Source organism: Armigeres subalbatus, chromosome 2 (genome assembly GCF_024139115.2).
Source record: "Armigeres subalbatus isolate Guangzhou_Male chromosome 2, GZ_Asu_2, whole genome shotgun sequence".
NCBI classification, from domain to species: Eukaryota; Metazoa; Arthropoda; class Insecta; order Diptera; family Culicidae; genus Armigeres; species Armigeres subalbatus.
Genome location: NC_085140.1, coordinates 194,253,787 through 194,268,493, shown reverse-complemented (window position 1 = coordinate 194,268,493; position 14,707 = coordinate 194,253,787). Strand labels below are relative to the sequence as shown.

Here is a 14,707-nt window from a genome sequence, read left to right as displayed (position 1 = left end):
GCTTTCCTAAGGCCTCTAGCATAGCCTTGACCTCTCTGATTGGTACAGCGTTAAGTCTGCCTCTGATTCGGAGATAGCCAGCTGATGCGGCAGTTACACAATGCTTGACTCAGCTGTCTCAAATGAGTTACTTAAAATCCATTATAACTCTCATTTGGGTGTTATAAGGAAACCATTAGAACAATAGTTACAAGACTTCTTCTTCTTCTTATTGGCATTACATCCCCACACTGGGACAGAGCCGCCTCGCAGCTTAGTGTTCATTAAGCACTTCCACAGTTATAAACTGCGAGGTTTCTAAGCCAGGTTACCATTTTTGCATCCGTATATCATGAGGCTAGCACGATAATATTTTTATGCCCAGGGAAGTCGAGACAATTTCCAATCCGAAAATTGCCTAGACCGGCACCGAGAATCGAACCCAGCCATCCTCAGCATGGTCTTGCTTTGTAGCCGCGCGTCTTACCGCACGGCTAAGGAGGGCCCGAGTTACAAGACTATATATTGCTAAATTAGCTTAGTGAGTGTTGAAATAGTGTATTCTCTGCCTTGTGTAATGAATAAAATAGTTTGATGGACATGTCATCAAACTTCTCTAAATGCAGTTTCATCTATCGCTTCATTGTTTGTCATGTTATGCAATGTGGCACGATAACATGAAATCTGATTGTTTTCTGGAACAATAGAATGCTTTGGCAAGAATGATCATGTGATTAAAATCGGGTCTACTACGAAAGGCCGAATCACGAATGGCCGAATTACAAAAGGCCGAAAGCAAAAAAGGCCGAATGCACAAAAGGCCGAAACCACAAAAGGCCGAAATCGCAAAAGGCCGAAATCACATAAGCCCGAATTGAACGCGCGCTCGCTCCGGTCCACTTTGTTGGTCTGCCGATTTCATTCAGACTTTCTTTTATTCAAATACCTAATATAATTTAGAATATTCGGATTATTTTGTGATTTCTCAGTGAAGTCTTGTGAAGTCAGTTTCTTTTAAATTGGGAGAAAATGATATGCATTGAGGAACACCACGTTACTGCAAGTTATACAGCTTTTGGTCAAAAGCATAATAATTGAAAAAAGTCTATTTTGTTTAGCTTCTGATGTCGCAATTAGATCATGAGTAGTGCGCATCATTAGCACAATGCTCAACCATGCATCATTAAGCGCACAACTCCTACATTGATGCAAATCGGCAATTCGATTCTGTGAGCCATGAATCCGGTGGAATTTAACTCGGGCTCTTGCATTAGATTTGGGAATTTAACTTTTCCCAATACTACTGATAATGATTACTACGTCAGCAAAGGAAGAAAAAAGAGAGCTCTTGGATTACTCCGTTACTTTAAAGTGATAATATTTATCCGTATGTTCATGCTTTCATTACTGCAATGAAGATTGATCTATTATGCAATATATAAGGAATCAAATTGACTCTGTAAACACCGTCATACAACTTCTTTCTATTGAAAGATTGAGCTTCGACGTTGAACTGACGTTAAATACCTCAACTGAATAAGATTGATTAAGATCGCTGCTAGTAGTTGCAAAACACGTGGACAAGTTTTTCTAAATAGGGCAGCATAATATAACCCTTAAAGGCGCAAGGCGATTTTTTTAGAAATCGTCGGAAATATTTTTAACGTAAATAACCATTGAAATAATTAACATTGAACGTATTTTCGGTTTGTTGTTTTAAAACAACATTGCGCATTTAAGGGATAAGTAAACGTAAATTTGTCAATATTCCAAGTTCTCTTAATTGAAAGATTGAAACTTTTTGTAATGATTCGGCCTTTTGTGTTATTCGGCCTTTTGAGATTCGGCCTTTTGTATCATTCGGCCTTTCGTGGTTCGGCCTTCTGGGTTTTCGGCCTTTGGTGGTATGCTAGAACATTTTCGGCCTTTTGTGATTCGGCCTTCTGTGGTTCGGCCTTTTGTGATTCGGCCTTTTGTACTGATCCCTTAAAATCAGACTGAACCTTTCTGGTACATATTTATCTTGTTTAAGCCCATTTTTCGTCATTGCAAAAATAGTGTGTGCAACTAGTAACAAAACTCGATTTTGTCAGCAAAAGTAGTATTTATTCAACTAAGCAAGTCTCGTACAACTCGTGATGAAAAAAATATTTTTTTGCAACTAGTCCACAATTATTATTATTTCTCAGGCCTGTGCAGTAAATAAAAGTCTTCTCCATTCAACTATTACCGTCGGATCGTCGTAGCGAACCATTTTCATCCGGTTATTGTCCGACATTCTGTCTACGTGCCCGACCTCCGCATGAACCCTCCCTAATGAACTGTAGTCCATCTGCACCCAGTCATAGATAGTACGCAACACTTTCCTCCCTAAGGCCGATGACATACTCACACGTCTAAGACAAAAGAATTTATCTTGCTGATATTCTGTTTTACGAGTGCTTGGACGCGATCCGCATCGCTCGACGCGTCAGTATGTCTTCGCCCTAAAACTCCAAGTGCGCGTTAATCCTCCACGAGCATTGTCTCGTGTCCGTAGAGGACTGCCGGTCTAATGAGCGTTTTTCAAATAGCCAGTTTGGTACGGCGTCGAACTCTACTCGATCGGAGCTTTTCGCGGAGTATAAAGTAATAACTAGTTGCACAAACTACTATTTAAATATATGTGGTATTTGGCATATTGATCAGTCCACCTTCAGTTGTCCGACCCCTAGGATCCGTTTGATGTTAGCAACTGATAACCTGCGTGCCAAAAGACCCACTTCCAAGCCGTACAAAGGCCCGTTCATCTTGTGTTCCACACTGCGCCCGTACCGCGGAGATGAGATGCTCTGTCTCCGTAACATTATTCAGCTGCTTACATCCTAGAATTTCTGCGGTGCCCAGAGACCTTACTTACACACCCTCAACCTGAACCTCCTGGGTCAGCCTTTTATAAGCTGTACCGCTCGCTTGTGCTCCACGCTCCAGTACCAGTTCGCCTGCTCTGTGGAACTGCTGCTGGACGAGTTCACTTGTTGGCACTTGTTGACGCTTAAGCCGAAATAAATCGCCTATTACGCTATCGCTGTACCTCCAAGGAAGGAGAAGGCTTCGGTCTGCAGTCTGCCTCTTCACTTTCAATCGCCCTCTTAGTGAGCGGACTATCGACCCTTCCTGCTGAGAAAGTGCTAGCGCCGTGGTAACTAATGACAACCTCGACACCACCATTCCCCATAGTGCGAGAAGACCTCGGTAGACTTCTTCTAGCAAATGGATCTCCCGCTGCGCTCAAAGTTCCCTTACCGCTCAACGAGAATGTAAAATTTCAAATTGGTTCTATTTGGGATAACTACTTTTTAATTTGGCTCTGGTCCAGTTGGCAATATCCCAGTTAGGTAACTGATGCTGTATTATTACCTGAGCGTAGGATACAGACGGAAGACGGAAGGCAAACTGGCCATTAGACTACCCGCCGTTTCGATGGTAGGCACAGGCCCGCACCTGCCAGAAACCCTAATTGTTGTAGCTTATTTAGCCGCCTGGCCACGTCAACTCCTGTTGACCGACCATCGTTTCCAGCAGGTACCGCTAGGAGGCGCACTGTCGCGCCTCCGGTTTTCTCCGGCCTCTTATAAAAACGTTTGTCAATGGAGTGAAATGATAGCCTTTTGGTCGGCTCTAGTTAACATTGTGAGAAAAGTCGTATGATTTCCAATCCGGAGGTTGAGTTCGATTATCGATATGTTTTCGGGTGGGAAACATTCTCGACTCACTGAACGGTGTATCCATTGTGCTCGTCACACAAGGTAGGTGGTCATGTAATGGAGGGCATAGCGAATCTTTCAATCAATAAAATTGTGGAAATGCTAATAGAATACTAAGCTGTAAAGAAGGTCAAGTTTCAATTTGAATGTAGAGCCATTAGTGCTGTCCAATGAGCAGCTCGAAGTAGCTCGAAGTTGTTCCCGTCCTGCTCGTTCTTTCTTGTCAACAAATGGGCATGAGCAGGACAGGGAGAAACTTCGAGCTACTTCAAGCTCTCATTAGACAGCATTATTGAAGAAGAACAAGATAGCTTTTCAGCACATGTCTGTAGTATGAGAAAGGCAAACACTCCTTTACTAACTTCACATTTTACATTTTACAGCGATGGACATCGATCGAGCGATTGGTTGCGTTGGACATGCTAATCGAGCACTGCGAACCAGCCCAGGTTCGGCACATGATGAAGGTTATCGAGCCACAGTTCCAGCGGGATTTCATCTCACTACTGCCAAAGGAGCTGGCACTGCAGGTCCTGTCGTACCTGGATCCGAAAGATCTCCTCCGGGCGGCCCAAACCTGCCGCAGCTGGCGTTTCCTAGCGGACGATAACCTCCTGTGGAAGGATAAGTGCAAGGAAGCCAGCATCGTTATGGATGTGACCGGTGGAGATCGACCGAAGCGTGGTCGCGCCGGCAATATGCCACCGATTTCGTCGCCTTGGAAGGCGGCCTATATGCGGCAACACATCATCGAGATGAACTGGCGCTCGCGACCGATTCGCACTGCCAAGGTGCTTAGAGGCCATGACGACCACGTCATCACGTGCCTTCAGTTTTGCGGCAATCGCATCGTGTCCGGTTCTGACGACAATACGCTCAAAGTGTGGTCCGCCATCACCGGAAAGGTAGGATTCAGATCTAAATCTTGGTGTTTTATAGAATAAAGTTAACTTTCCATTTTGCAGTGCCTTCGAACACTGGTCGGTCACACGGGTGGCGTCTGGTCATCTCAGATGTCCGGCAACATCATCATCTCCGGCAGCACCGATCGCACTTTGAAAGTGTGGAACGCTGAAACCGGACAGTTGCTGCATACGTTGAACGGACACACTTCGACCGTCCGTTGTATGCATTTGCATGGAAACAAGTAAGTTTTTTGCATTTGACCAAAAAATGGGTTTAATCTATGTTAACAATGGATTTGCAGAGTTGTCAGTGGATCCCGGGACGCAACGTTACGCGTATGGGATGTCGACGAGGGTTCATGTTTGCATGTTTTGGTTGGCCATTTGGCGGCCGTTCGTTGTGTTCAATATGATGGGAGACTGGTAGTTTCCGGGGCATACGATTACATGGTGAAAGTGTGGAATCCAGAGAGACAGGAATGTCTCCATACACTGCAAGGCCATACGAATCGTGTTTACTCGTTACAGGTTTGTTCAGTTCATATCTTTGATGTGTAAATGTCTGTACAATAATCTCTTATTTATTCGTTGCAGTTTGATGGCATCCACGTTGTGTCTGGTTCGTTGGATACGTCGATTCGAGTTTGGGATGCGGAAACGGGCAGTTGCAAGCATGCTCTAATGGGCCATCAAAGTTTAACTTCCGGTATGGAACTCAGATCGAATATTCTAGTGTCAGGCAATGCTGACTCCACAGTCAAAGTATGGGACATCCTCACTGGGCAGTGCTTGCAGACTTTATCTGGTAGTTATTTGAACTCTCGCAATTTTAAAAATTCTTTGTGATAATCAACATACCGTTATTATTTTCCGTAGGACCCAATAAACACCAGTCTGCTGTCACGTGCTTACAGTTCAACTCTCGCTTCGTGATAACTAGTTCCGATGACGGTACCGTCAAGCTTTGGGACGTCAAGACTGGAGAATTCATACGCAACTTAGTGGCCCTGGAATCCGGCGGCTCCGGAGGTGTTGTATGGCGCATTAGGTAAACAGCTATGATCTAGATCTTGCTCGAAAATCCTATAATTATTATTTCCTACAGGGCTAACGATACGAAATTGATATGCGCTGTCGGGTCACGCAACGGAACCGAGGAGACCAAACTGTTGGTACTCGACTTCGACGTAGAAGGTGCCTGTTTGAAATGCTCATAAGTTCTGGATAAGTATACTCTTCAATAACACCACAGGCATACAGGCATAACATTCGAGAATATTTCATCGGTTCACGATTTTCCGGTCAATTAAAGTGACCTTCCGTAGCGTGCAAATTAATTTTGTTCGAGTTTAACATTTTCTCACTACCGCCACCTGCTTCATGGCTTCCGCAAGTCGTGTCGTTAGTTTGCGTAGATGAATTTGATTGGTAAATGTTCGGTGGATTATGTCTGTTTGCCTGTGATAGCACCCTAATCGATAGAAAACCCTTTCTGTGTATACTGCTGTTCATCTCCTCGAATCCTTCACAAAAAAGGTGTCTGTTATGTATCACGGGATGAGCATTGAGTTGCAACAAACCTCTTGATATGTGAGTTATGTGAAGTAATGCGAGTCGACTGATCCATGTTGATTTCTTACCATTTTCATTAGTCGATACCAAGCACAATGGATCACCTGAAGGCAATATGTTGAAATTCAGTAATTTGATGTCAAAATATTCTATGCGACAGAAATGTGAGCTGTTATGTCTACCCTTCGATTGAGCTCATGAGTGCAAACTCTGGAGTCCTACGTGAAACAAACAATCAGTAACGTAAACAATGCAGTGTATTATTACACTTTTTTCGATTTTGTCAGATACTCACTCCTAGAGGGGGAATGTGTCATTTTAAACAAAGGTAGAGTGTAACGCCAGATACTTCCCGTAGGGCTACGTCATTTTCAATGAAAGCATTATTCTTTCTTATCAAAACCTTAGCTACTCGAAATTTTGTGATGCGACCGGTTAATTTATTACCTCTCGAGTTGAGAATAAAAAATTAAGCCGACAAAGGTTAAAATAAGAGAGAAATGAAAAAAGTGTCGGCAAACACTCAAACCACTGTATAATTATTTCGTATTTTCAAATGAAGAGGAATCTTTTGCTACTAATCAGCTTGTCCTCCACAGTAAATCAACAAGAAGTAGGCAATTGGCCATTCACTATACTTACTTTTTATCAAGTTGACCACAGGCAAGTTTTCCACAAAACGAGTCGAGGAAAAACATTGAACTCAGCTCATAAAGATTCACCTTGAAAAATTTAGAAAGTGATTCATTGAATTGGCAACAACAACCTGAATAATTGTATCACAGAAAGGTGTAGTTATAGTAATGGAAGGAAGCATAAAAAAAATCTAAAATGATCCCTATCAAGAGGATTACAACAAAAAAAAGATCTTATACCAATAGTGAAAAACAAAATGAAAGTGCTTGATTATTAAAATAATAAGCCAATTGATCAATCGAAACCGGAGAGACTTATCGATTCGTGATCACGTCCTGCCGTACTGTTAGCGTTCTCGCAATGAGCATTTTGTGTTCGCTTTGAATTTGTTGAACTTTGTTTCCTTGTTGAGTTAAACGAAGATCGGTACTGTTCTTTCTAGCGTATATAATTTTCTGACAACGCCGTGCGTTGCTCGTACGTATTACGCCTTTCCGTATCTTTATGTTTTCTTTTAAAACAGATCGGAAGAGCGAACTTTATTTCAATTTAAATATTGTTCTTTTAGAAATCTATCTACCCATTTGTTGTAAAACAAAGCGATTCATTCACAATCTCATTGCGGGCGCCATTGAACAGGACAACTGAATCGATTTGATTTTCTCCGACCTTGGTAGTTTTTGATTCCATCAATGGCCAGGACAAACATGCTTTAACCGAATAATGATACACAGCTTTCGCTTTAGTTTTTAGTATTCAATCCTCAATTTTTCTATGATGTCTTCGTCGAGTGTATCGAAGGAACAGGCACCAACTTAACATAAACAATTGACTAGAGTTACTATTAGCAGTGTTTAAATGAATAAAATCAAACAGACAGAATTAAACCAACCCTTAATAACCAACAAACACACAAATATGCTAAAAAATCACACAGCATCTGCTGAATAAAAGTTAGCTGAAAAACAGAAAAACACAAAATCGCAAAATAATAACCTTAACAAAAACAACAAAATCGCAATTAGAAAAAAAAACGAAAACAGTGTACAATTTAGTTAGTTGCCTGTTGAAAAATTCGATGTCACAAATGTATAGATTCCATTTGAGAGATCTTTTGTTTTTATTATTTAAGTTTTTGCATCAGTTAAAAAAAATTATTCCTCTTTAGCAAAATTATTACTCCTAGAATTTATTTTCATTATCTCATCTGGAAAACGAGATTTGTTTTGGACGATTTCGATCTTTCTTATAAATTTTTTCCCTGTTGCAAAATCTGAGGTAGGATTAAAAAATAAATCATCCTTCAGTTATAACGCTGAAACACAAAACCACACGCCAATACAAAAGAAGATAAACAAAGAACAAATTAACCTCTAAACTGTAAAGAAAATTATACGAATTGTGTAGTAGTGAGTTACTGCAATGCTACTCAACAAAAAAAATTGTCGAAAAATCCAATAAAAAGTGAATACATTTAGTAATGCATTACCAACTATCGGAAAAAATAACGATTTGTTCTTTCTATGCTATTCTTCTATTGTAGAAAATTTGAGAAACCACCTTGAAACATGATCCTGCGAAACCATGTAATGGTCATCGTCGTAATTGTCGTCGTAATAATTTTCTTCCGGTAAAACAGTTGAAAATAAACAGAAGGAACTTAACCAAAGGTAAGTTGGAAACATGATTTCTTATTCTTTATAGCTTTTATAAATTCGTTTATCGTGTAGTCGTCTAGTACGACGTATTATACTGCCAACAGAAAACCCCAATATGGATCTTGTTGGGAGCAAATGTTTACTAAAAATGTCAATTGTTCGAGAGCCATATTCCACCTGGTCGATCCACCAATTCAGAGCGTCTTGCAGAGTCAAAAATATATACGATTTCCTGCCACGATCCGTTTCCGATTTTTTTCACTGATATCGTTTTCGGTGGTCACCAGTGAACCCAAGTACACGAATTCTTCAACCAACTTGATTTCGTCTCTGATACAAAATTAGATGGGTGACTTACATTGTCCTCTCAAGTGCCTCTTCCTGTCTTCGTCGTTGACATTTTTATGACTAGTCCGTGTCCCTCTGCGCGTTTATAGGGACTTTAGAATACTCTGTAACTCAAACTACGCATATCGATGTATTTGCCTTGACCAACTGTATTAGTTTATCCGGAAATCCGTGTTCGTGTATTAGGTGCCATAGCTGATATCGGTCGATTGTATCATATGCGGCTTTGAAGTCAATAAGTAGATTATTGGGCTTATTCTACGAGTCGTGTGACGTGAGGTGAGTAGAGTTTAGCAACTCTCACGTGAGGTGACCATGCTATTCAAATGGGGCGACTCTTCTCACGTCATTCGAGCAATCTCACGTCACTCCACTCGTAGAATAAGCGCATATGTGTGGGCAGGTTGTATGTATGTTGTGCAAGAATAACGCCTCAGATAACAATAGCGTGCTTGCGACAAGTGGTGCACCACCTCTGGCTCCGCCAGTGATCAGCAGTAACATTCCGCGGAATCGAATGGTGTATTTCGCGGAATGACATTTCCAGGAATAACCCATTTCGCAGAAAAATTAAATACACTATTATTTTAATATTATTTTGAATATATAATCAAAAAAGGTTATTTTTAGCATACTGATAAGCATAGAATCATCATCATGCAGGAAATACATCCTTCCTTGAATGTTTAACGTTTTGATATATTGCAAAAGAAAATCTCGAGAAAATCTTGTCAAAGATCATTGTTTCATTTGAAATAGTAGATTAGCATACATGCATACATGTATGGTTTATTTGTACAAAGTTATGTAATACTTATTCTTATTCTCATTCAATAATCATTGAAAGAATAACTTAGACCGGAACAAATGACTCAACAATGGAAAGGTGAAAAAAATTTAAAAAAAAATGTCAGTGTTGTTTTTTCGCGTTTTACATGTTTCGGCGAGTTATACAATTCTATTTCTTCAAAACCAGACATTACTGACATTTGGTCTGTAATAAATTTGGGTAAAACGTCGAAAGCTCAAGCTCAACGATGCACTTCAAGGACTGTTTTCTGCATATCTTGCTTAAATTTGTATTTGCAGGTAAAGAAATGCAAAGATGAATGCAAATCGAAGCATAAAAATTGATTGGCTGCCAACGCCAAAGCTACAAGGCGATAAGTATACAAGTCGTTCGAAGAAGTTTACGGTTCAGAACCAAATGATGAACATTAGCCGAGTAAAAGCAAGAACACAGAGAAACAAACATCTCACTCAACACATGTTCCATCGTTCACCTTTTTAACGGTTGATTTATGGTTGCCACTTGATCACACAGACTTTAGCACTGAGCGACAACGTTTCTGTGACGATGATTTTGATTGCATTTTGTTCTAAGTCTAACGTTTGTTTCTTTGTGGCAATAATATGAAAATAGGTGGTTTGTCTCATCCTCCATTTCCATTGGCTTTAACTCGAGCGCGGCTGATTGTTACTTGAGTGCAAGTTTTCACGTCTTTTGTACTCACGATTCAGCCTGAAGGAACAGGAATTGAGGGATATCAAAGGTTTCTTTGAAGAAAATTATATACAGGCCGGACTCGATTATCCGCAGTGTTGAAAAAAATTTCACTCCGGATAATCGAGCCATTTTTTTGTTGTTGCTGAAAATTTAACTTTTTCTCAAATAATCTTTATTTTGGTTGTATAACATCTAATAAAATATCCCGTTGGTCCGTTCATGGATTCTGAATACCGTTAGAGGTCAGCGCCGATCCGAAATCGTCGGCGGCAACGTTTGTCATAATTTTGGTCGGCGATGGCTAGGCGTGCATGGGCATGTATGCTTCGAATTTAACAGAACTTCCTAGTGATTTTTTTTTAAATTCACTGTTTCCAATGCAATTTGAACTGGATTTGTTACGGAATTTTTTTGGATTTCTGTGTGAAATTCCTTCGGAAATTCTACAAGAAAATTTTGTAAAGACGAAGTGTCGTTTGGTTGAAAATTATTTGACCGAATACCACATAGCCGAAAAATACGTTAAGCCGAAAGCTATCTAGCCGAATTCTAAATCCAAATTATCAGTTCGGCCCTATGATCTCCACTCGTACGTCGCAAACAGTTTTCGACTTACTTACTTATGGATCCTGTACACCTCCGGTGGTGCAAAGGGCCGACTTGAAAGATCTCCATCCTGAGCGATGCCCGGCTATCGCTTTAACCTGTTGCCAGGTTAGATTTCGGTCGACTTCTTTTATTTCTTTATTGAGGCTTCGCCGCCATGAGCCTCTGGGTCTGCCTCTGCTGCGATGTCCCGCTGGGTTCCAGTCTAATGCTTGCTTACAGATTTCGTTTCCGCCCCTACGTAGAGTGTGGCCGACCCAGCCCCACTTCCGATCCCGAATTTCTGTTGCTATCGGCCTCTGGTGACAACGACGATGGAGCTCGTTGTTTGAGATCCAGTTGTGAGGCCACCAGGCCCGAATTATATACCGCAGGCATCTGTTAATGAACACCTGCAGCCGTTGAGTGTTCTCCACTGATACACACCATGTTTCGCTAGCGTATAACAACAGTTTTCGACCTTATGTCAAATTTTCGGTCAAACGATTTTTTTTTTCGGTAGCTCGGGCAATCAACACCATATGTTCATTTAGGTCAAATAACCCTTTTCTACCAAACGACCATCTAGGCCTTTTTGGCTAAATGACCTATTCGATTAGACGACTTTTCAATCAAATGACCTGTTCGGCCGGACGACATTATCGGCCATTTGTCTATTTCGGCCAAATGATGTTATGCCAGTCAAATTTGGGATAATGACATATTCGGCCAAACAACAAACGGCCCTTCCCCGTCAAAGCAATTGTTTTCAAAGTGAAATTTTGTGGATTTCAACAGGAAATCCTTGGAAATTTTCACAGGTAATTCTTTGAGATTCCCAAAGGAAATTCTTTATAATTTACCCGAGAAATTTCTGGAATTAGCACCTGGTGGGCTTCGTGGCCGTGTGGTTAGTGGCGTCAGTCGTCTAAGCGTATTTGCAAACCATGAAGTGTGAGTTTGATTCCCGTCCTAGTAAGGAGAAAACATTTCGTGAAGTGGAAAGCGCTCCACTTGTTCACTAAGTGCTGTGTGTCCGTTATCTAATGCTAAGTGTTAAGTATTCAGTATGTGCGAGCTTTGGTCAAAGATGGTATTCTGTCTTTCTTTCTTTCTTTTAAATTCTACAAAAAAATCTTCCTAATTTTTGAGGAAATTTACTCATAATTTCAACGGTAATGTTTTCGAGATTTCGAAGGATATTCTTCAAAATTTTCATTAAAAGTTCTTAGTTTTTACGAAAAGCTTTTTCGATTTTTGAATGAAAAAATGTAAAGAATTTTTAAGAAAAATAGACTTTTCACGAGAGATCCTCTGGAGTTTCAACGGGATTTCCATAAACTGTCGGCGGTGACGGCGCGCACCTCTAATCACCGTGTGGTCCTCCCGGAAATCTGGAGGATCCCAAAAAATGAAAACTTCTAAATTTTTTCGTTAAGCACCAAGATTATTCTGATGCATTTGTTTTTGTATTATGAGTATGCACTTAATGTTGTGGCTTATACATGCTGTTGCCTTCCGAAAATTCCGGAACATCCGTGAAATTAAACAAAAAATAATGAATTTTATTGCATAGCACCATTTGACATTCTAATAATGGAATTTATTTCATTTGATTTATTCAAACTAAGGCCTCTGCAGTAAATAAAATTCGTCTACATTCAGCTCGGTCAGTATTTGCACGTCGCCAACTTTGTAGTCCACGGAGGGACCTCAAATCTAACCACCATGCTCTCTGCGCACCTCGCCTTCTTGTCCCCTGCGGATCCCTATCAGGAACCATTTTCACCGGGTTATTGTCCGGCATTCTGAGCATAACATTGTGTATAGATCACCTTGGTCACCGTGTGATTCTTTAGAAAATGAAAATATTCATTTCATAATTAAGGGAAGATCCATTAATTACGTAACGCAGAAAACAGCCATTTTCAATCCAACTCTCCCCTATGTCACACTTTTTTAAGAGGTATCTAAAAAATATGTATGGATTGTCACATTTCAGGGAACCCCTTCCCCCTCTAAGCGTTATGTAATTAATGGATGTTCCCTAAACACAAAGATTTTTGGTTGTTACTATGGAGGTTCAAAATCTTCAAATTTAGCGTTACATAATTTGTGGACGAACCCATTCCGGATATTCCGGAGGACCATTTGGTTGCATGAGTCACAATGTCAATGCTGTACTCAGAATGTACATACTAATGCTTAAAAAAATATCGTTGCATTGAATTGAAATTTATAAATTGGCCATTTTTATGAATGTTCTTGATTTCCGTTCCCTTAGGGTTCTTTCACAAAATTCGTAACGCTGAATTTGATAGTTTTGATATCCCATTCTCCCTCTCGCAACCCTTTTTTAAGGTTTAATTTTTTTGTACGGACCGTAACGCTTGGTCTGAATTCCTCCCTCCCCCTAAAGCGTTACGTAATTTGTGAACAGTCCCTTAGGAAAGCGAGAAAGGCACTATCATTACTAGGTGTCTTGCTCATATTGGATACGTTACGAATACACACTGATAATACATATTTCTGTTTTTGTAAGATGGGTAAATTTATTACTCCGGATAATCGAGCCCCGGATAATCGAGTCCAGCCTGTACTACGTTTGTGGTAGTCGGCTTGAAGAATATACTGACGTTCTTCAAAACCCCAAAATTAACAGCTTTGACAAAATTCAACTTCATTAATTTCAATGTTCTTCCTTGAAAGGTTACAAAAACTTGCAAAATGTCTTTCCAGTAACCCGAGTGTTAAACATATCAAAGTCAATCTGTGTGCCAAATTCCACTCACTGAGGTCCGATGTAGTTGTCAAAACGCCAAATGGACGATCTGTTAAGAAATAATAAGTATCTTGAATGAAGATACTGTTTTGTTACTACTTTTAAAATATTTTTTGATTAAGTAACAGGAATTATTTTTTATTCTCTACCGCCCCTTGACTGGTCATGACTAAAGGTGACAAAAGAAAAATTTGTTCCGGCCATATGAAAAAAAAATCATTGAGGGAATACTATCTACTGAAATCATCTTTCTTGTACAATGTTCAAAAATGTATTAGCCAACATATAGCCCTTAAAAGTCTTGTGTATGAGGCGATCAAGGATGTTATGGGGTCGTACACTTATTACGTAAGCAATTTTTCAGGGTTTTTTTACCCCTTCTCCCCCCATGTGAGATTTTTTTTTCATACAAATGAATTTTTATTTATATGGAGCGTAAGATATTGACCCCTTCTCCCATAAGTGCTTACGTAATATGTGTACGGCCCCTATCGTTCATTTAGTAATCTGGCTTCGATCATTTAATAGTTTGTCAAAAACTCATTCCAGAAGAACGAATTATTATGCAGAGTCGTAGAAAAACCTTCGCACTAGAAGTCCTCCTTACAACAAATTTAAAAATTCAGGTTCTGGAATGAGTTATTGACAAACTACTAAATGATCTAAGCCAGATTACTAAATGATCAATAACATCCTTGGAGGCGACTCGTTATTACTGAACAGATCCCAGTTTTTACCTGGCGTATACGCCATTTTTCAAAAATGGTGTTAACGAGTACTACTCATCGACCTCTTCAACAGAAAAATGGAAAACATGCATGTTGTAAAATGGCGGTTACGTCACTTCCCCAGATTACGGCAGTTAAAGCCTCAATTCTTCTGCTTACTTCTTCTTCTTAATTGGCATTACATCCCCACACTGGGACATTGCCGCCTCGTAGCTTAGTGTTCATTAAGCACTTCCGCAGTTATTAACTGCGAGGTTTCTA

The 14,707-nt window shown here is 40.2% G+C and overlaps 1 protein-coding gene across 7 annotated transcripts in view; it reads left to right on the top strand.

The window, feature by feature from the left end:
- The window catches only part of LOC134211447 (F-box/WD repeat-containing protein 7), a 97,341-nt gene that overhangs the window by 76,636 nt on the left and 5,998 nt on the right, over positions 1 to 14,707 (top strand). For 6 of the 7 annotated variants that reach the window (XM_062688306.1, XM_062688310.1, XM_062688308.1 and 3 more), the window contains 7 exons: positions 4,109 to 4,630; positions 4,691 to 4,872; positions 4,933 to 5,158; positions 5,225 to 5,435; positions 5,507 to 5,678; positions 5,736 to 5,824; positions 8,382 to 8,508. In XM_062688306.1, coding sequence (XP_062544290.1) covers positions 4,109 to 4,630; positions 4,691 to 4,872; positions 4,933 to 5,158; positions 5,225 to 5,435; positions 5,507 to 5,678; positions 5,736 to 5,824; positions 8,382 to 8,410 — 1,431 coding nt within the window. In that variant the 3' untranslated portion in view covers positions 8,411 to 8,508. Of the gene's footprint in view, positions 1 to 4,108; positions 4,631 to 4,690; positions 4,873 to 4,932; positions 5,159 to 5,224; positions 5,436 to 5,506; positions 5,679 to 5,735; positions 8,347 to 8,381; positions 8,509 to 14,707 lie in introns of those variants that run through there. The other variant, XM_062688312.1, reaches the window with a different exon arrangement.